This window comes from Amblyomma americanum, chromosome 3, assembly GCF_052857255.1.
Source record: "Amblyomma americanum isolate KBUSLIRL-KWMA chromosome 3, ASM5285725v1, whole genome shotgun sequence".
Taxonomy (NCBI): Eukaryota; Metazoa; Arthropoda; class Arachnida; order Ixodida; family Ixodidae; genus Amblyomma; species Amblyomma americanum.
In genome coordinates, this window is record NC_135499.1 from 106,441,115 (window position 1) to 106,464,051 (window position 22,937).

General features: G+C 46.6%; 2 protein-coding genes across 2 annotated transcripts; both read right to left on the minus strand.

Moving 5' to 3' along the window:
- Nucleotides 1-4,385: 4,385 nt before the first annotated feature.
- Nucleotides 4,386-4,898, minus strand: LOC144124801 (large ribosomal subunit protein eL34-like). The gene has a single exon (XM_077657690.1). The coding sequence runs from the start codon at nt 4,784-4,786 to the stop codon at nt 4,427-4,429; it is 360 nt and encodes a 119-aa protein (XP_077513816.1). The 5' UTR covers nt 4,787-4,898; the 3' UTR covers nt 4,386-4,426.
- Nucleotides 4,899-6,426: 1,528 nt separating this feature from the next.
- Arf1 (ADP-ribosylation factor 1) lies at nt 6,427-22,209 on the minus strand. Its single transcript, XM_077657691.1, has 5 exons — nt 22,078-22,209; nt 21,124-21,326; nt 17,399-17,509; nt 14,801-14,925; nt 6,427-7,527 (listed from the first exon to the last, which is right to left on the minus strand). The coding sequence occupies exons 2-5, from the start codon at nt 21,269-21,271 to the stop codon at nt 7,366-7,368; spliced, it is 546 nt and encodes a 181-aa protein (XP_077513817.1). The 5' UTR covers nt 21,272-21,326; nt 22,078-22,209; the 3' UTR covers nt 6,427-7,365.
- Nucleotides 22,210-22,937: the final 728 nt, after the last annotated feature.

The following is a 22,937-nucleotide window of genomic DNA, read 5'->3' on the forward strand; positions in this document are numbered from 1 at the left end:
ACTATGCCCTGAAACCATAAATTTATACTCGGCACAGTTCTCTCTCACCTTTTCTCAACCCTATCCCTTTATTAATGCCCCTAGGCCTCCTCCTTTATGGTGTTTCCCTTTTCTGTTACACCCTATCCAACTATAACCTGCAATGATTGAAGGTTCTTCGATAAACCTGAAGCAAGTTTCGGCAACACCACATACCGCATTACCAGATTTCCATCATTATGATCACGAAGTCATGATAATAATAATAATTGGTTTTTGGTGGAAAGGAAATGGCGCAGTATCTGTCTCATATATCGTTGGACACCTGAACCGCGCCGTAAGGGAAGGGATAAAGGAGGGAGTGAAAGAAGAGAGGAACAAATAGGTCCGTAGTGGAGGGCTCCGGAATAATTTCGACCACCTGGGGATCTTTAACGTGCACTGACATCGCACAGCACACGGGCGCCTTAGAGTTTTTCCTCCATAAAAACGCAGCCGCCGCGGTCGGGTTCGAACCTGGGAACTCCGGATCAGTAGTCGAGCGCCCTAACCACTGAGCCACCGCGGCGGGGCACGAAGTCATGCCCGATATTACTTTTAATGCTACCGGTATCATGAAAAATAATAGAATCACTAAAGCTCACACTTCATAAGGTATCGATGGCAACAACTTTAAAGTACTAAAACACACAAAAGAAATTGTGTGATTTTATGTCATATTTTTCAGCAACAGTTGTCATCAAGAATGGTGCCAGAAGATGGAAAGTAGGCAAGGTTATTTCGGTTCTGAAAAATGTCCTCCCTCTTCATGTTTTAGTTATTGTACTATTGCTCTCACAAGCGTTTGCTCAAAACTAATGAAACGTACTCTATTCTCACATATCAAAGTTCAGATTATCTGCATCTTTCATCCCAATCAGCACAGCTTTCGAAAAGGGTTCTCACGTGACATCAGCTAGTTTTATTTATTAATGATGTCAGTTCTAATGTTGATACAAACACACCTGTCAACGTTATCTTTTTGGATTTTGAAAACTCTTTTGGTAAATTCCTCCATCAACGACTTCTCCTGAAACTTTCAAGACTGACACTTAACCCCCTTATATTAGACTGGATATGCCATTTCCTTACTAACCAGCAACAATTTGTACACGCTAACAATCACTCGTCAACTTTCTCTCTAGTACGCTTTGGTGTCCTGCAAGGAACAGTACTCAAACCCTTACTCTTCCTAATCTACATTAATGACCTCCCCAGAAATATCTCCTCTCACATCTGCCTCTTCACTGATGACTGCTTAACCTACCACTACATTAAAAGCATACTTCAAAGCAACCGTCAGCGTGTTGAAGCCTGGTGCAGCAAATGGCTAATGTGTTCGAACACTGAAAAAACGTCATTACTCTCATTTCATCGTTGGCAACGGCGCCGCGGTTCAGGTGTCCAACGATATATGAGACAGATACTGCGCCATTTCCTTTCCCCCCAAAACCAATTATTATTATTATTAACGCTACCAACTCTCAAAATATGTCATATACTGCTCTGATATATCCTCTGTAAATTCTTATACATACCTCGGCGTCACCCTTGCAAATACTCTCAGTTGGTCTGCACGTACAATGAACGTTACTAACGAAGCCAAATGCACTTTTGGTTGCCTCTGTCGAAACTTGCAACTTGCCTCTTCCTCGACAACGTTAACTTATCTCACATTTGTGTGGCTAAATTAGAATATGCACACTCAGTTTGGGACCCTCATCAATTTGAAATTTCCAACACCATCAAAGTGGTTCAAAATCACACAGATTTATTTTTTGGGCTACTATTATCACTGCAGTGTCATTACACTTACCCAGGTTAGCCTCACTAAACTGAAATCGCGACGTCGCATCTTTAGGCTGTGCCTTTATCACAAATGACCAGTTGATATTTCAGCGACATTATCAGCTCATTGCCTGTCAGGCCACACCAGCCATACCAAAGTTGTCTACCCTGCCTCAGTACAGACTACCGTGCATATTCGTTTATTCTTCGTGAACACTGCAGAGGCACCCTGCGTGCCTGCAAAAAAGCCAGTGCCCTAAGGCCCATCCCCATTCCAACCTGCCACCCTTCTGGCGCAGCATAACGGATGCCATACGGGGAGAAAGGGAGCAAGTTCCCGTCTACAGAAATCACTCACTTGACATCCATCTTGTTGCACCTGAGGGTCTTCCCCACCTTTCTGATCACTGTACTGGCCCTCATGACTTGGTCCTTCATGTATGGGCCCTGTCCCTGGCCTCTGGGACTGTTCACAGGATAATGTGCACAGCATCCGTGGTTACCTTACCTTCGCCACCCCCGTCTATATCTGCTTTCCCAGATGTCTCCCCCTGTTATGTGTCACATCGTTCACCCCTTTATGGATGATCACCAGGTTCTCCCCCCATTACATTCTCCCAGAGCTCATCCTCTCTGAAACACTCTTCAGGCATGCTGTCTGCACATGCTTGCTGCACTGTTTTCAGCAGTGCTTGTTTGACGTGGGAGACATTTGAACTTCCAACTACCCAGACCTTCCAATTACTGTCCCGTCTCTCCTCTGCCTGCGTCCTAACACCGTTGGGCTCTCGATGTTGACTCCGGGGTCTCCACTACCACCACAGTACCTATTATTCGTTGCCTCCTACAGATGCTCTTTACTCTCCAGCGATCCCCCACTTTGCTACTTCTGCCCCCAAGTCTATTATGTTGGGTGGCCCTCCTGTCCCTTTTGCCGTAATTTGTCTTTCTGCCTGTCTCATTCTCAACTCCTCCACCCGCCTCTCTAATTGCCCTCCTTTCTCTCACTCTACAAGGTTTTTACCCTGGTGCCCCACTCCCCACTTTCTTCTATGAGACCTTTGCTTTTGTCAATTTGAGGTACCACCACACCTGTCCACCATGAGAGGTGGCTTAATCACACCCACATGTCTACTTACATTCACAACTACTTGCTCCAACTCACGTCTACTCACCGTTTCCCCGTTTTCCGACAACGGAAGGAATGACAGATTTACTGCCGTGGCCAACAATGCTCATGGCTCCCCTAGCATAGCCTGGGTCACACAGATGTGGTGAGCCACCCGGGGCTCTGTAAAACTGTTTTACCAATTTTCAAAGTATCGCTGCTCGAAGGAAGTGGTCACTTATCACACAACATCCATAGCCTGAACCAATGTTATGCACTTATGCTTCCGTGCTTGCTGCCAAGTCGATGAGTGCCGGTTTACAGTCATTTAAGACAGTTAAGCACATTTTTGAACGTGTTTAAATAACAATAACAAGTTTGCCTTGACAATGATGCACCCGTGAGTCTGCATGAACACGATGACGCATGTGGTGATTATGAATACCCTTGGCAGCGTCGGAAATCAAGTGTTATTGAAAAGATCGGGCGAGTTCCTCACAGAAAGGGAACTGGCTGGAATGGGCCACAAGTACAAATTTTCCCCACGGAAAAAGGTTCCAAAAGGGAGTGTCAGTTTATCAAATCCGTTAACAACAGCCTCTTGGGCTTACTTTAGGGCAGAGTTCGAGAGCAGGGCTTGCTTCGTCTGACTAGAGCAGGTACGCATGACTGATCTGTGGACACGGCAGGGTCGCAGGGTTCCTTCAAGTACAGGATAGAAACAAGAACCTCTGGCGTTACTGAAAAGCGCACTTGGTTTTCGCGTCGTTATCGGGCTTGAGCCGAGCCTGTGCAGTTCGAGAGCTAGGCCAAGTAGATCAGTTCGTCGCGTGGGCAATGGAAGCGCCTGCCGGCTCCGGTCCAATCAAATTATTACGGCATGCTAAGCTCTACAATGCACACACTCGGACGCAGAAAAACCTAAGCGCCCACTTCAGTACATGAGATCCCACCTTACGCTAATTATTGCCAATAAGCGGGCAGTCGTTTCAGCAGCAAGCATTGCAACTCTGCATATTGAGCTCGAGCCGTGTAGGATCCATTACAAGACCTTTCTAGCAGTGGAAATGCGAAATTTTATCACAGGATCAGACAACCCGTAGCGGCTCATTGCACCTGCGAAGGGCCTGCGCACATGCCAACGGTCAAACAGGAACGCGCCGGCGGAATCCTTGGCGTCCAAAGACACCCGACATTCTACCGGTAATGCTGCTTCGCCCTCGAGCACCTTCGGCAGCGAATATTTGCTCCCCTCAGCTGCCAACAACATCAAAATAACTGAGCAGATACCGTTGTCGCGAAACACGCGGCAAACTTTATAATCGCGCCCACCCACCACGCACAGACGTGAGTGTGAGTGAGGCGATATGAGTGCACTCATGAGTGCGCCGACCTATCGGTACCACGAAGCTCACTCAACAGAGGAGACAACAGGCACCTTGCAAAATAGACACGAGCAAACTCGCGAGAACACAGTTTGAACTGATTCATGTATTTCCTTCGCAATGCACTTCACTTCTTCGACACCTTCCTCGGCTCCTCGGACTGCTTTGCCTTCAGCACCTTGGCCACGATCTTCTGTTCTTCGATGAGGAAGGCCCTGATGATCCTGTTCCTGACGCACTTGGCACAGCGCGATCCGCCGTAGGTCCGCGTGACAGTCTTGTGGCGCTTGCTGAGTGCAGAGAGCTCCCTAGGCCTTGCAGGTGTTATGCCTCTCAGCTTCAGCTTGCAGTCGCCGCATTTCGGGACACTGCCTGGCTTCTTCAGGTAAAGGTAGACCAACTTGCCACCCGGAGTCTTAGAGATTCTCCGCCGGTTGGAGTTCGTGTTGTACGACAGGCGCCGCCGGAGGGTTAAACGCTGTGCCATCGCTCACGTGTTCTCTCGACAACGCTCGACAACGGAAAAGGAAGCAATGGCGGCAATGAGCAATGCTATCGGCTGAAAACGTGGCTAGAGCTGGGCCAGAGTGGACTAGAACGTGGCTACAAAAGCCATAAAAAAAAGGGTTGTCGATGACGATGCGAATGACGAGTTGTAGGCATAAAAAGAAAAAAAATATTCCTTTTGCCACGTCCTACCCGATGCGGTACCAACGTGAGTCTCGACAGCGCATCATTGCAGTAAATCGGTGCTGAAACATCCGCGTACATCCGCTGAGCACGTGGTATATATCCCTTCCATCACTACAGTAAACTAGAAATAGTTCACTGTACTTTCACAGTGCGGCTGAAATGTCCACCCACGTTGGATATGAAGACCTTACCACGGCACCAGCGATAATGTGGGCCACTGTACCAGCGACGACACCCCAATGCTAACAGTAAATTAGGAAGGCCGATTGTTGTTTTGCAGGGGTGCATTTACTCACAAAAGCAGGCGCAGCTCGCCTCGGCAAACCAAGTGGTCGCAGAACATGACTAAGGAGACACATTGCCTCCAAGAGCTTAATACACGTGCCACGCGCGCGGAAGGCATGACAGCAAATGCTGAATGGCGTAATAATTGGTTTTTGGGGAAAGGAAATGGCGCAGTATCTGTCTCGTATATCTTTGGACACCTGAACCGCGCCGTAAGGGAAGGGATAAAGGTGGGAGTGAAAGAAGAAAGGAAGAATAGGTGCCGTAGTGGAGGGCTCCGGAATAATTTCGACCACCTGGGGATCTTTAACGCGCACTGACATCGCACAGCACACGGGCGCCTTAGCGTTTTTCCTCCATAAAAACGCAGCCGCCGCGGTCGGGTTCGAACCCGGGAACTCCGGATCAGTAGTCGAGCGCCCTAACCACTGAGCCACCGCGGCGGCGTAAGTCTATCATTTCCGGAGATGCTACACGTCCGGATTTAATACTATTATGCGTAGGTCATAACGCCAGCAAGCTAGTCAAGCTCATAATCAAAAATTTTGGATTGGATTATGGGGGTTTAACCTCCCCAAGAGACTCGGGCCATGAGGAACGCCATAGTGGACTCCAGCCACCTGGGGTTCTTTAAAGTGCACTGACATCGCACAGTAAACGGGTCTCTAGAATTTCGCCATCGAAATTCGACTGCCACGGCGCAAAAATGTTCACCGATGTAGATCAAATATAACAAAAATTCTGTAGCAGAGAATGCCGCCAGTCTTCGACGAGGAGTCGAAAAAGGTGCTTAAACTCACGTCGGGAAAACAAGACTCAACCAGAAGTGTTTGTAAAAATGACACCATTTGCAACAAAAATGTAGCAGAAGTGTCTCATGTGACTGAAGGTTAGGAATAAAACTGTACATTTACAGCAGGTTTCTAACGAAAATGCTTGCTTTTCAGGACGTGAGATTTCTTGGGAAGATTAGTTGCAACTCAGTAGGCTACAAACAGCAGTAAGGCTAATGCCATGTGCACATGTGGCACGCGAATGCCATTACATGTCCTTGTGCGGGCATAACAGCTTTAAGGCATCATAAGAATACTGGGCGACAGGTAAGGATGCCCAATGCACTGGTCCCGGTACGGAAACACACGCAACTGGTTGAAGGTCGTTATTTTTATTTTGTAATGAAAATTACAAGCATCTCAAGTACACTGAAGAAAAAGTCCTAACAGGTACAGAAAAAAAAAGAACAGCCTAAAGTCTGACAAAAAATGCACAATAAAATAACACACACAAGCCTGGCCTGCTGCCAAATCCTCCACACACAATTGGGCCCAATCTTCCGCACAGAATTATGTACAATCACGCGCCACTTATCTAAATACCTGCTCCTGCGCAGAACGGAATAAAAAAAAGGGGGGTGGGTGCTCATGAAACCATGCCTTTAATTCAAAATCCAGCACGGAGTACAAGAAGCACAGGTGACGTTGATTGATCAGTCCATCCTTGCTGCACTGTGCACACACATCCTCCTTTTACACGTCCTATGCTAGGCCTTTCTGTATGCCACCTCTGATAGTAACATTAAGAAAAAAAAGACCCATCATTTGCTAAACAGCAAAAGAGAAGGGTGAAAAAAAAAAGGAAACAGGGACAAAGCAAGCTCTGTGCTCGACACTTGCAACCGGGATGACAGACTATGCAGCAGCAGGCAAATTTCTTGGCCCAGCAGGCGATTTTTCGGTTCAGCACACAGCCAGGAAAAAAAAAAAAAAAAAGAGGCACATGGTTTCTGAGAGCAGCAAGGAAAGTGGAGGAGAGAAAGAATACTGGTGGCAGACAGAAAGGCAGAGGAGAGAGAGAGAGAGAGCAAAAAAAAAAGTTAGCGAATGGGACTGAAGAAAAAAGTCTCCCTATGCCTTCCTAACCCTCTCCAAGGCAGGGTGGACTGTAGAGAGGGCACCGTCGCACAAGGATGAGGCAAATAAGTCCTTTCTCTCGTCCCTCTTCATCTTGGGGAAAAAAAAAAAAAAATGGTGGTCTCCCTGCCGCCCAACTGACGCACGCACTACTGTGGCGGCCTCCTTGTTGCGCTGTCTATTTCTGGTTCTTGAGCTGGTTGGAGAGCCAGTCGAGCCCCTCGTAGAGGCCGTCCCCACTGGTGGCACAGGTGGCTTGGATGTACCAGTTGCGGTTGCGCAGGGAGTGCAGGCCAAGCTTGTCCGTTATCTCTGCCGCATTCATGGCATTGGGTAGATCCTGGAAAAGAAGAGCAGACAACACTGCAAAATCTGCCAACACCACTGCCCCTGAAACTGACCCAATGCCGGAGAATGCCGGAGCTTTTGTTCTACGCATCCAAAAGCCACGGCGCACTCCAAACACTCTCACCAAGTGCATGCCAATAACCATCAGTTCATTTCTCTCCGGGAACAAGCCATCAGGCTGCAGACAAACGAAAGTTTCAGTAAAACTTTTCCAGCACTTCTCTGTGAAGCAACTTGTTAAGGAGACTGCTGTTTGGATGACACATCGTAGACAACTGCCTTTTCTAGTCATTGCCGTATTGACATTCCACAAGTATAAAATAAATACCGTATAAACGCGTGTAAGGGCCGTACCCTATTTTCCCTAAGGAAATATTAAAAAAAAAAGATCTGTGTAAGGGCCGCACCCAAACCTATGCTGGAACAGCCTTCGAAATGCACGCGCCGCGGCCTCCGCGATCAGCTCCAGTAGCGAGTAATGGTTCCCTTGATCGCAGAGGCCACGCATGCGCACAGGAGCTTCCAGGTGCTGCCATGGATGGCGTCTGAGGCAGCGGGTCATCATTATAGTCAACTTTTTCCTTCATCGCGAGCTCGCATTTTGGCCTCCGTATCACCACCATCATCAGCCTGACTACACCCACTGCAGGGCTAAGGCCTCTCCCATGTTCACCGTAATTGTGGCTTTCGTGAGCTGCCGCCGCGCGTTGCAATTCTAGCACGATGGGCAAGCACCTTAATAGCTACACGGCTGGGAGCTTGCTCTCAAACACAGCAAGCGTGCGGCAGGCAGGAAATTCGACGTGGCCGAGAGGTGCGCCTGATGATGGTGCAACCATAAGGACGCATTGAGGAACACAAGCCGCGAAAAGCGCACTTTCAGCTTGCAAGTTCCCGATCTGGAAGAGTTCCTCTGTTACGTGATGAAAGTGTGGAACAACAGCTACGCATTGACAGCGGACATGCTGCGAGACTTCTTGTGGGATGAGCATGCAGCAGAGCACAGCACCACCTCGGAGTCTGAAGACTCTGCGAGAAACGGTTGAACGTAGAATAAATGCTGCTCATTCTGATTGGTGTGTTTTTACTCAAAAAAGATTTTTTTTTCTTGCATATCGCGTGCATAGGCAGCATCCTGAAAATTACCCCTCAAATCTTGAAAAAAAAAAAAAAAAAAACGCGGCCCTTACATGCTGTTATATGGTAATTGTAATGGCCAGTTCAGAGGACCTGGCACCACTTCCTCAGCTTCAAGATGAGTCAACCAGACTTGCTCTTGAAACAAGATGTGCTCAGGCATCATCTTGAGATACAGGCACATATCTAGCTTTTATGACCAACCTGATAGCTACTTCAGCTGCAATAGCTGATCTCAACTGAGCTCAAATGTCAGCACTTGATGGCAACTGATAACGCTGTGTTAAGAATGACATCAGCCTCTGCAAGACAACCGCCTGTTTGATGTCGGCTTTAAGTGTAACTAGGCAGCACATCTTCAGACTTACTACACTTCAACACTGTCTACATACCGTAAGTGCATGCACGCTTAATTGTGCTAAATGCAAGCATTCTGAGGCACATTACGCCATTTGTCACATTTCGTACATTTAGTTCAGACACTGTCTACATACCGTAAGTGCATGCACGCTTAATTGTGCTAAATGCAAGCATTCTGAGGCACATTACGCCATTTGTCACATTTCGTACATTTAGTTCAGCATATGTCAATGGAGACTCAACGACAAGCTCAGCTAGTGGCACCATCTGGTCGTTACAACGGTAACTATTTTTGTCAACACACCTAGGCTTTGAAGCGGCAGAAACAAAACTAAAAAAATAAACCAAATTTACCGCTCATGCCACACAATCCACACTACATATCCAGACCGCCTCGAACACGTCTCGTCGTTTAAATAACCACTTAAGTTTTGCGCGCATGTACGGTACGACACATGCTTTTAACTTTTCCGCACTCCCTACCGCCATTCGCTTGTGGAATAATCTGCCTGATCACATTGCTTCCGAGTCAGATCAAGAAAAATTTCGTCATCTCCTACACGAGCATTGTTCATAATAGCACTTACAAATAACTTTATCTTGTTTCTTACACTTGGCAATCTGCTTCGAACTTCTTGTGATATTTGTGATGCATTGCAATCTCGCTCCTGTGAATTGCTATTTTATGCTGCGTCGTGTGTTCTTTGTATGACCTGTATATATTATTGCTTTTTTGCGTCTTTTCCCCTGAATATCACTTCAAGAATTGTACTCCCTGATATGTTCATTCTTTGTGTATTTTACTTTCTAGTATTAATGCCTTACGTTAAGTTTTACTCATGTTATTTCCTTAAGTGTACCTTTGTGGCCTTTCATTACTACAGTTGTTCCTATTTCATGTTTTTATCTTGGTAGTAATGTTGATGAGCCCTGTATTGAGGTGAATCTTTTGTATACCACTTTAGAAGGCTGCTTACTCTGTAACCCTCCTTACACAATGCCCCCATGGGGCCTGTAAGGTATTTTAAATAAATAAATAAATACGATTTGTTAAAGGCGAGATGAGAAAGCATAAGCCCAGCGCCTCTCATATTGCCAGTGAACAGACTGAAAACTGCAGTAATAACAATGAATTCAGTCCAAGACAAGGAGTCCTGCTTCAAAGAGCGCCGGAAGAGCAATTTGGAACATTTTAGCAGAGCTACAGACTGGGAAATAGCATACGTAGTGCGAGCGTATGGTAAGGCTAGATTTAAAATAGCGTTTCGCACATGCACACTACTAATGCTATTTTTTTAGCGTATGGTATCCCATATGCCCATTTTATACTGGCACTACATGCCGCAGCGTCAGAATGTCCCCTCTGCACTCAGCACAGCTTTGGTAGTGCTGTAAAGACTGCTGAGATGGAGTATATGAAATGATTGTCACCTAGTTGCAATAAAACCTTTAGAAACAGGGGACCCAAACTTGGCACCCCCCATTTGTGTGGCGTACGGCTGCCTTGCGGTGTGCACTCAAGAGAGCTTTAGAATATGTGGCCGGCCTCACCTCGATTGCATCAGTCGCTCGCACAGCCACTCTGGCTAAAAATTGAAACCCTAAATTGCAAGTCTCGCAAATATTTTGCTTACACTTTTATTTGTCAGCATAAAGCAACTGCTGTAACAAATAATAAAAACAACTCATGACAGAAAATTTAGTGTGTAACCTCTTTTTTAAGTGCGCCTCGCCAACGTGTTTGAACAGCCTCCACTATCAGACGCATTTCCATGAAAACCAAACACCCACTGAATAAGCCTAGCAATTGCAAAATTTCAGCAGTTTTACTTCTGGAATTTTGTGGTGCAGGTATCTTGAGACAAATTAGAAAGTAAAAAGTAATGAATATGTGATGAGGTGGGCGCTGCTTCGAGGGGCGCCACCATGTTGGTTTGATTCCATTGCATACACGGCAGGCAACACTGTGGAGGCTGTGAAAGCAGTGAGTCTGAATCCACATTACTCCAGCATGTATCATTTTTTTTTTTTTACAAAACTTTGGTCAATGTTTGGCCGAAAACAAAGAGTAAAATCTCGTTATGGTTTATGGGGGTTTAATTTCCCAAAGAGACTCAGGCTAAGAGGGACACCATAGCGAAGGGCTCTGGAAATTACGACCGCCTGGGGTTCTTTAACGTGCACTGACGCCGCACAGTACACGGGCCTCTAGAATTTCACCTCCATCAAAATTTGACTGCTGCGACCGGGACCAAACCCACGTTTTTCGGATAAGCAGCCAGGCACCATAACGACTGAGCCACTGCAGCAGGTAAAAAAGAAATGGCGGTGGTTTAGCTCTGGTTAAACCTGGAGTGACGCAATAGATACAGCTGGCTGAGTGGAATTTGGTCACGTGACCAACCACGTGATCAGCCACGGCGCCGGCAGCTGCTCCGCACCACGTGACAGCGTGGCGGCGCCACGCTGAAGGCTCGAAATGCTACCGTGATGTAGCTATCGCTACAAAAACCTCGTTAATCCGACTTCAAGGGAGCGGAAAAAACGTCCAAATTATCGGAATGTCGAATTATTGAATACTCCCTCCAGCGAATGCCCATTATTCCAGCGAGAGGAAGCGCTACCTAGTGGTGGCATAGGTCAGTAGTAGCGATTTCGATTCCACTTCATTATGCTGGCCTGACATCGCGACGCCCAGGACGATCGCACCTCGCATGACATCCGGACCGCGAAAGCAGTACCCTGCTGCTTTAAAGTAATTGTAGCTGCCGAAAGCATCGGCACCGCATCAAGCGCTGCTACAATGTCTTTATGAAGTAGGGAGAGCCTGCAGTTACACAGCCGCCAGACACGGGCCTCTCCAACCACGCTGTGCATTCGGATTGCGGACGCTTTGGCCAGCATTCCCAAGGAGCTCACCGGTTGTTTTTAGAAAATGCGGGATATCTAACGCCCTCAATGGTGCCGGTACACCCGGCGATGACGATCACCAAAGCTCCGACGAACATTTCCTACGCATGCGCGCTAGCGTGTATGCCGGAACAGGTCTGCGCATACTCGCGGCGCAGGATGAAAGACGGCACAAGCGCGGTGCCTTTGTAAACTGCCACTTGTGCTATACGCGTCGTATCCAGCGCACCGGTGTACATAAATAATCGGAAGGGCATTCGGCTTCCATGACTTCCGGAACATCTTCAAACTGTCTGCCCTTCCTTACTCGCATTATACGCAGATTAAAATTTTCGGTTTTTGCTATTTCCAAATTACACCTTGTATTATATGCGGGTCCGTATTATAAGCGGGTTTTTACGGTGATTTGCACACGTGATCGGGAGTGGCAGAAGCAGAACTGTTTCACAATGGTAAGGGTGACTGTGGCTTCTTTCAGAGTCCGAAATGGTAATGCTAGAGCTTCGCTGCATGTGGCACCGCACGTGGGGAGGCTTCACTGCACAAACAACAAACTTGGCTGGCCCGCTAATTTGAGCAGGAGATAGTTGCCGTTGCCGCAGGCTCTGCCTATTGATGGGAACCTGCCGAGTGTCAACATGCCTCTCTTTGTGTGCACATCAAAGGAGTGCGGGAGACTATGCACAGTTGAACCCCGCAACAACGAACGCCGCTTCAATGAAATATTTCAGATTCTCGGTCAGCTAGCCAAAGAAAACAATGCATGCTAGTTCTCGCCGCAACGAATTATCTTTTCAGGTGCGTTTCCGCTTCAATGAAATTTTTGTTCAGTGGAGATGGGCTTAATTTTATGAAAAAACAAGCATAACGTTACCCGTCCGTACGCTCATGGCGTTTAATTTCACCGAAAACGCTTGCTGGAATCGATGTGTGCCCCATAGTGCATCGAGTGCGAATGGGTGGCGCCATTCGATATTGTCTGTCATATTCATCCGGCGGACCATAACTGAGAACTGCTTTGTGCACGCTGGCCTTAAACATGGCGCTGAATCAACGTCCAGCTCAACGGACGACGACCGCATCCTAACAGAGCCTCCCTGCGCAGTGGCCATTGAAGCGTGGGCAGCACTTCAAAGTGCCGGAAACGTGTCAGCGGATGTAGACCTCAATGAACACATCGCCGTTGATGCGGACGTGGTAGCACACAAGGAGCTAACCGATGAAGCAATAATTGGAAGACGCCCGCCACAGAGCGACGTGCAAGATGCACCAGTCCTGCCGTCTGCATTGCATGTGATGGTTGCACATGACATCATTTGTGCTTTCATGGGTGCGCATGAAGACGACATTGCGATGCAGTTGATGGCTGAGTGTGATACTCGCACCACGACGCTCACGTCCACTAAAAGGACGCAAGCCAAGATGACCCAATTTTTTGAAAATAAATGACATTTTTGAACAGTGCAGTCAGATCTTAATTTCTTTGGGCTGATTTCGCCACAACGAAATTTTTCGCGCATCTCGTGAATTTCGCTGTAGCGGGGTTCAACTGTAATATACAGTTCAGGCCTGCGGATGGACTTTCATGGGTGTTTGGCAGAACTCTGGTGGCAGTCCTAATTATGCGAATTTCTGTATAAAATGAAGTGGTAGCATTGAAATCATGGTCGAAACTCTGAGGTGCTCACTGTTCGGGCCATCTGGCTATAAATTTCACTGAGGGTGAACTACTTTTTGGGCGCAGATTGAGTAAGAGTGATTCATCCTACCAACCATGTATCGTATCACCATATGTAATTCTTGCTTCTCAAAGTCTTGATTGAGTTGTAGGACAAAATTGTAGCAAACGGTAAGTACAGGAGGTGCCAGCCACGGCACTTAACGTTTGTCGCAACGAAATATGCTTGTGTTCACTTTGGTTCTATGGCGAACTGCTTTTTGAGCGCGGACAGCCTGCACGAACAGGCGCACTAGCTTTGGCAGCGTTGCCTCCCTATCCGACATTAGGGGGCACGCTATTTTGCTGGTCTAGGGTTAGTATAGCCTGCTAACCCTAAGGGGCATTTGTGCTCCCCTCATATGCACCAATGCCCAGCTCTTGACAGTACAAGACTATTCCCTTCCAAGACTGTTGCAAAGCATGCTTGCATTACAAAGTGAAATACGTTGACGAAGAAGAAGGAGCGCCGACCAAAGAAAACAAAAAAACATAAACAGACGTTTCGGCTCCCGTACGGGAGCCTTGCTCACATTGAAATGAAGCAAGCAGCTCAGTGGCATTACATATGCTTGAAAAGAGGGCGCAGGGAGCGTGCGTAGATTGGGTTAAGATTTCCATCGTTGCGGTTGAGGGTGTGACTAGTAGTTTGGATGATTAATGATTCCAAGTGCAGGCGAGGGTATAGCTTCTTTTCGGTTGAAAGCACGTGTGCCCGACCCCAGTCGATGTCATGGCCTGTAGATACTGCGTCTGTTTATGTTTTTTTGTTTTCTTTGGTCGGCGCTCCTTCTTCTTCGTCAACATGTTTGTCCCCGACCAGACGAGTTTTCGTCGAACTCTCGACTTCAAAGTGAAATATGGTATGAACTGCAGCATTCTTTTAAACATCACACACCATTCCCAAATTATTTTTTACAACGCTGTAAAAAGGCACCAGTCACAGAACATTGCCCTCTGCTTCCTCTAAGAAGGAAGAAAGCTCAAGGTCCCTGTCAAAGCACATGCACACATGACACTGATAGCAGACTAGGGACAGGCAGGCAGAGCATACACCTCAGAAACGAGGGGAAGCCACACCAAGGCCAGGAGCATGTGCCATATGGGCAACGAAAGTGACAATGTCAGAAAGGACACCCACCTGCTTGTTGGCAAAAATGAGCAAAACAGCATCCCTCAGCTCATCCTCTGCGAGCATCCTCATGAGCTCCTCCCTGGCCTCACCAATACGCTCCCTGTCGTTGCTGTCCACCACAAATATCAAACCTGCGGGAGAGAGAGAGAGAGAGAGAGAGAGAAAGCACCGCCGGATGAGCGCTCTGAATCTTGAAAGGACTGAAGCACCCTTTCTAGAGCAAGGCGGTAAGCTCTCCTGCCCCACCTCAAGAAACAAATGCCTCCCACAGGGCCTTATTCTTTTGTCAGTCAACAAATGGCATCAACATGCACAGCTGGTATATGTCCACCAGACGCTACTAAGATATAAACGTTTGTACGGGCCACAGAGTTTTCCCGAAGGAAATAAAAAAAACCTTTAGGGCTGCACCGAACTTTTCCATGACCCACACGGGAGTAGCCTTTGATATGCATACGCACAAGAGCTTCCAGGTGATGCCCACGGATGGCACACGAGGCAACTGGTTATTAACTTTTTTCGACCTCGGTGAACCCCTGCAATCCATATTGGCATCAGTAATACCATCTCGAGCTTCTCAAGGCTGTCAAATACATGTGTGTTGTGGCTTTCGCGCGGGCTGCTTTCTGTTTTGCATAAGTTGCTGTGAGCGTTGGAATTTTAGCACGAGCAGACTCAGACTGGGCGGCTCAAGAGGACGTTGCTTGTGACTGCCAGACTGGATCTTGTCTGCATGGAACACTGCACACTGCATATGGACATTGTATCCCACAGCTTCAAGGAGACTGGGATCTCGCTGTTTGGATGGCACTGAAGATTACTTCTTGTGGGACGACCACTCACCAAAGCACAGCACCAGCTCAGACTCCAAGTTACGACGATTGAGCATAGAATAAATGCGGCTCATTCCCCAATTGCCATGTTTTCACACAAAAAAAATCTTTCGCACACCACGTACATCGGCCACACCCTACAAAATTGGCCCCGGGAAAAAAAAAAGGAAAAGGGTGGGGGGCAGTCCTCACATGCGTATTTAGGGTATATTGTTTATTCAGAAACATTTGTGGCCACGCATGGCTGATTCTCCTGTGTTCTGAACTGTTCACCCCCCCCCCCGCCTTGCCGCATCTTGTCGAGGTGGTGAAACACGAGGCACACTTGGCAGTCGCCAATACCAGATCAGGCAAGCCTGCTGGCCATGTTCTCAAACATGACTTAGAAGATGTCAATTAATGGGAGTACTTAGCGAATATTCTTGGAACACTACACAACTGCCTTCGAGTGGCTGCAAATTTTATCCAAGTCTAGTAGCCTAAACACCTTGCAACTAAGCCTGTACAGAAAATGAAATAAGGCCGCATGAAGATGGCAAACACAAAAACTAAACAGAGCTTAGCAGAAATGCGTGCACACCTAAAGGGATTAAGTGGCCACAGTGAAAAACAGCATAGGACTCCGAGGATGTCAAAAGCAGCAGTGGCGCTCAGAAGCTTAATTTGCATTTATGCCTACAAGACATCCCCTGCATTACGAAAGTCCTGGTAATAAGACCCGCACATGATGCAAGGGTATAATGCCTTGCATCAAACTGTGTGGGGGGTACCTTGGAAGACTTTTATGGGAGCCCCTACTTCAGGAAATGTGCCTACTAGAAGGGCTATTCACAAAATTCCTCATCCCGTATTAATCTCAAGCAGTGCCAACCCAGTATGGTTTCACTGGTCCAGACTGTACAGAACCCTGTGTGCGGCATGCACAAACCAATTTCATGTTGCACATATGGCACAGTATCATGAGCAGTTTCAACACCCAGAGGAGCCAAATGAAAAGGAAGACTATCTGATGCATGCAACTGCACGGACCATGGATTTGGCCCGTATATACAACGTGCTTGGAACAGCATTGCAATGTTTGCTGGTACACAAGTGTGTAGTGTCCATACCAAAAAAACAGTGATGAAGGTGGTATAAAAGGAAAACTGCAGCAATAACCCTGGAGCGAAATTTATTGACATATGCCTTTGATAAATATATTGTGCAACTTAAGAGGGTGCCCCCGGTAGTAAGTCACTACTGGGAAACAACAATACAGTAGATGACAGGTCCAAAAACTCTCACATCTCGCAAGTGTCCCAATGTATTTCTCCTTTGCCTTCCTTCTCGGAGGACCCTACCATGCGCCGGATAGTGCTGTCAGCAGCTGAATATTTTGCCTGCCAAGCTTGTCACGTGCAAACCAGCGATGCAGGCTGAGGTATATTTCTGTGCCCTTTCTTTAGCATCATGACTCCTTTTTTGTAGTTCCAAGAGTCGACCAAGCTTAGACCCATGCATACTTTAAAATAATAATAAAAATATGTTTTATGACTTGCTTGCCTGTATGAGTCCTTGTAAACTTCAGCAGGTCTTTTATAGCCTTCAAATCTGATGTCTGGACTCTTTAAGGGCTCAATAACAATACAGCTGCAAACCAAGCAATTGCTAACAGTCATATGAAAATACAACCAAGTCTTAACACGAGCATCCGAGATGAACATTCTAGAAAAAAAAAAAAATGCCTGTCAGCGCACCATTGGTGTCCCTTTCAATCATGTCACCCACATACCTTGCGTGTTCTGGAAGTAGTGGCGCCAAAGTGGACGAATCTTGTCTTGGCCACCAACGTCCCACACTGTGAAGCTGATGTTCTTGTATTCTACTGTCTCCACGTTGAAACCTAAAAGGGGTGGACAGGGCAAGAGAAAGCATAGCTCTTTTACAAAGTTGCCCGAGCGATAACTATGCAGCCACACCTGCAGCTGTGCCCTAAAAACAGCAGAGCGAGCAAGGGCTAGCCTTCACAACTTATTAAGGCTGCCTGGCATTGCACGCAGAAGCCCAGACAGGCCGAGACAGCTGCCAGGGAAAGAGGTCAATGTCTTGCTCTCAGTAAACACCCTCCAACATTAATTTGCGCAACCCTTTTTTTTTTCTTCATAGCCCAGTTACTTCTAACTGGTGGCATTTGTCACATAAAAATGCCTGCCCCAGCTCGTGCATCAATGCGTGTGTCCCAGTCAAAGAGCACTAGTGAGAACAGGCTTCAATAGTGCACACTCAGGAAAGCAAATAACGATGCAAATATATATTACATGATAATGGCAGCAAATCAAGTAACTGCATTAATTAATAAGACAGGAAAAGTTAGTTAGTGCAATACTGCCTACACTTTGGGTTTGGACAGTTCAGCCTGCATTTTCTGAGGTGCATTGACACCAGTGAGTTGCAGAGGCCATTCAACCAGTTTAGATCAATCTGTTCCACGTGAAAACCCTCTCGAGACTTGTTTTCAACAGTTATTTTTATTTATTATGGTACCAGAAATCGCCTGTTGGCACTGTTGTAGGGGGACGCCACAGAAAGGAATAACGTGAACAGTGGTTAAATGAGCTAAGCATCATTGCAACTAAAGCATAATAACACAGCAAGAGCGAGATTTATACAATAAAACAAACTGTAGAGAATCAAGTTTCGAGACAAGCTAAGAAATTTGTTACACAGGAAAAAAGCAAAATAAGAATAAAATTAGAACGCATTATGAATTCACAGACTACGACTATGCACTTATTGCAAAGATAACGCCTTAATGCACCCCCAAATTGTTCATCACTTGTAGTCACCACGGCCTGAGGCAAATTGTTCTATTCGTTAGCGCTGCGAGGAAAGAAATAAGACTGGCATAATTTTGTTCACCAGGCAATTTCGCGTATTTTTCTGTTATGGTCATGTCTTTGCGACATGAAACTAGGTGGTTTTAAGAAAACAGAGGTTGACGGCGATACGATTCCGGTCAATTTGATTAATAGGAAACATCTAGCTATAGTGCAACGGATTGCAACTGTGTCACAGTTCAACATGTTCTTCAGGGTGGTGCCGCTAGTGTTGACCTGATTCGTGTTCATTACAAATCGTGCTGCACTATTTTGGATTGCTTCTAACCTATTGGCGAGGGTTACAGATTCATAGTCCCAGACTGCAGCTGCATATTCTAAGAAGATAGGGCGCACACTAGAAAAGTATAACACCTCTTTGACTTCTTGCGATGCTTTCCTGAAGTTTCATCTAATGAAATTAAGTATTGGCTGACTTCTTTTTCCAACGCGACGTAATGCAACACTCCTCAGCTAGTCAGTGGCACAGCAGGAAGTGACACTATGCCAAGTGACATTTAAGTCTCCTGTGCCTTCCTGTAATGGCAGCCTCCATTGCCGGGCGATTCCAGAGTGGCGCCCCCTGGTTTTGTTTGAAAGACCGCATTAATGTCACATGTTCTTTGTGAATAATGAAATTAATATTACTTTGGAGCAAACTGGTAGATGGCGTGCATGCTATAAATGTGCAGTCGAATGCTCAAAGTAATGTCACGCTCATCATAAAACTACTTGTATTTCTCGGTGCACGGGTGACAACAAAGGTGAATATCTGATGTAGGCTAGTGATGTGTAGTGTGTTCTTGACAGCTACCATTAGCACTTGTGTGCATTTTTTTTCCTGATCATACTGCCGCAGCACCAAACATTTATGAAAGCTGTTAAGCACAAAACATTCCTTTGGAAAGCTGCTTTAAACTCCTTCACAACATGCCGCTCGCAGAACACATTCTCTCAAACCACTGGTGACTGGCATATTACATGACTGTACAACTGCCCTTACCTTTGAGACTAATTCCTTTCATAAGAAAAATGCTCAAGCTTTTCATGGTCATAACTAAGGTGCCAAGGTGACCCCTGGTCTGGCAAATACTAGCCTTCTGTGGTTATGCATCCAGTGATGTCATGCACATTATTTTATGTAAATTTTGCTAAAAACTGACTCTAGAAAAAATCCACTCTGCTCTCACCTAGATGTGATCTCCCTGCCCTTACTTCTGGCAAAAATAGAGTTTTCACTGTGTAGTTTTTGCAACACTGACACATTACAAGGCATGCTCAAGTACAGAACCAAAAATTAATTCGAATTAAGGGGTGGTAGGGCTCCCCTTGAAATGTGATCGTGACAGGACCAGAGGGCCCTGCCAAAATGGAATTTTAGAATTTCTAAGTGAGTTTCAAGTTAATGTTATTCCACAGTACAATTTCTTAAGCCTGGAGTCTGTAACACAAAGCATGTTACATACAAGCATACATTGAAGATATGATGTAACATTGAACAATGCAAAATGTAGCTATTATGGAAACTCACAATATTTAAGTGTAAAATTTGTGGAGGGAGCTGATCTTTCAGCAGTAGGCAAAGAAGGCATACTGAATACACATTTCAGTAATAATCAGTGTCTAAAAAAATCCTTATTGCAATGCTATAGTCAGATACAGTACACAAATGCAGTGGCAAATGCCCCTTAGGGGAGCTATACAGCCAATAGTGTCAACAGATTGTCATGCCTGGTTAATCCCATTTTACAGAGGCACCTGATAGTCGTCAGAAATTTCTCACTAGCAGATTAACTGCAAAGTCATCAGGATAGGTCGACGACATTGGCTGGAGCACTTCGTTTAAGGGGACTACTGTGTTCTTGAGTTGTATCAGACTGGCATGAGAAATACGCAGAGTGTTGTGACAATCACAATTAAGGCTCAAAATATGCTAAATACACTCTTGTGCCTTTCTTTCTTATTGCAATTGCAAAGTGCTTTATGTATCGGGGCAGATTGGACCATTTAAGCGATAAATGTGGCATTACGCACGCTGCAACAAAAAACCAAACAAAGGCAACACTGCACCCCCAACTATTGCTGTCAGGTAAGCTCATTTCACACGCAATTCGTCAAGTTTTCACCTCACTGTGAACCACTCAAAGCAAGCGTAGCAGAGGCGTGGTTACAACTAAACGGACTGGCTAGGTTCAGGACGCGCACGCTTTGCGCCACACGCCTAGCCCCAAATTCGTAATCCGCCGACTCCAGCCTTAAGATGGAGCCGAGCTGACGTAACGCAGCGCTGCGGGCCAGCTCATTTCACCGAGATCTTTCTCGAAGGCGGGTTCTAAACAATAACGCTCAGCCAACACATCTGTTTTCATCTACGAAATATGAGCAGGTCGGCGGCGAAGCAGTGCGCGATCTTCGGTGCAAACCTAAGCGAAACATGACAGCCTGCACAGCTCAGAGCGAAGCAGCTGCTGCTGCCCACAGCCGACGCCAGCGCAGGTGCTTGCGCGAAAACGCCCCAGGGGCGAGTAAAGCCGACAGAACAAAAGAAATAAGAACGAGAAGGAAAAACTGGGCCGATATGATAAAAGTCACAGCCCGACCGGCAGGCGAAGATGCGCCTCCGCCGCCGCGCATTACTCACCGATGGTGGGAATGGTCGTGACAATCTCGCCCAGCTTCAGTTTGTACAGAATCGTCGTCTTGCCAGCCGCATCAAGGCCCACCATGAGGATCCTCATCTCCTTCTTGCCGAAGAGGCCTTTGAACAAGTTCGCGAATATGTTCCCCATTCTGGAAAGTTGTGCGTGCGGAGTACTTTTCCTTTTTCAAACGCTGGGCTACCACCTGCGAGCGCGCATATAAAGAATCATCAGCAAGGATGTCGAGACAGTGGCGAGCCGCCCCAGGTTCCGTCAAAAGCGCGACAGGATCTGTGCACGTCTGCTGCCACGCCAGAGGTTCGCTCGGGGAGGGACCAACTGCGGAACCACCGACGCCCCGCACGCATGCACACAGTTGACGAAAGGCTTAGTTCCCATTGCTACGCTTGTGTCACGTCAAAGAGCAGGGTTCGGGTTGGGCAAGTGTCGTTCCGAGAGAGACAAAAAATCTCCAAATCCGCACAAATATTTGGTCAGGCAAGCCAATTAGAGTCCCGAGCTATGCTGCTTATGAGATTAATCACCGGGTTTCATTCACCGAAGGTGGGGAGCGATGAACCGAGCCGCGGACTCGCGAAAACGGCAAAGCAAATGACGCGAACTAGCTCAGTCAGAAAGGCAAGCTTCAGTGCCGACCACTCAATTAACCTCTCGGTGATGTGACCGATAAATACGGACCTTGATATATTCGCAAAATGCACAGAAACTCGCGAATTTTTGCTGGTTTATGCAATAAAATGGCGGTAAAAGAGCATGTTCTGCGAGCCGCTTTGATGTTCAGCGAAGAAATTTCACAACCGGGGAATCCACGGAAAAAATCTGAACAACGAACAGCACCTAAGCAATGCTAGGCAAGCTCTCAGGCACAGTAACACGAAATAAAAGGCGGACAGACAGTCGAAAAGAGGCTTTCAAAACACACCAACCACACGTACCGGCAGCACGGGCGACAAAATATGGCGGAGGTGGAACGGTGAACTCCAAGAAAAAAGCCACGTCACAAACGTGACGTCGCTATCGGCGTTTTTCTCTTCTTTACTGCGACATCTGTTTGCTGGAAGAAAATTAAGTTGAAGGTAGCAAGGGCTCTACTAAAATAACAGATGAAGTTTCCTCACTCGGATGTATTATTAACGCAAAAAGTTATGTCGATGAATCAAGGGTTATTTAACCACACTGTTCTGCGTTAACCTCGATATTTCTTATCTTTGTCCCACTTATATGAGGCGAGGTCGGTGCCCTTAAAGGCGGTTGAAAGCTCTATCGCTTGCAAACTCTTGTAATTTCTGAACGCACTCTGGATAGGCCGCACCAATGTGGAAATGCCACTAATTTGTGGCGTCCTCTAGTGGAAGAAATTCTTTTTTCTTTTGTTCTTTTACGTAGCAACGTAGCCCTGACGTCACGCATTCCGTCACGCTTACGTAACTTAGAGCGTGCGTATGCCGTCTGCACGCGTGATAGCGCAGCTATGTGGGAAACTCCCACTGCCCACGTTTTATCTCGTGAGGCCAGCTGGTAAACTTACTAATTTATGTCGCAAATGATATCGGGCACTCATGAATGCCTTGTTGTTTATCTGCTTGCTAGCATATATTTTCTTGCAAAACTGCTTAACCGGCATTATATGCTGCACACTTGAATTATGTTAACTCTCCAAAATACTATATGCAATTGCCTATTGGACACAAAAGAGAGTAAAACAATGTAAAAAAAAAGTGCAAACATCGCTAGCGGTCTGGACATTTACCTCAAGTAGATACTGCCATGTGGTATAGCCATTGCATACTCAAGT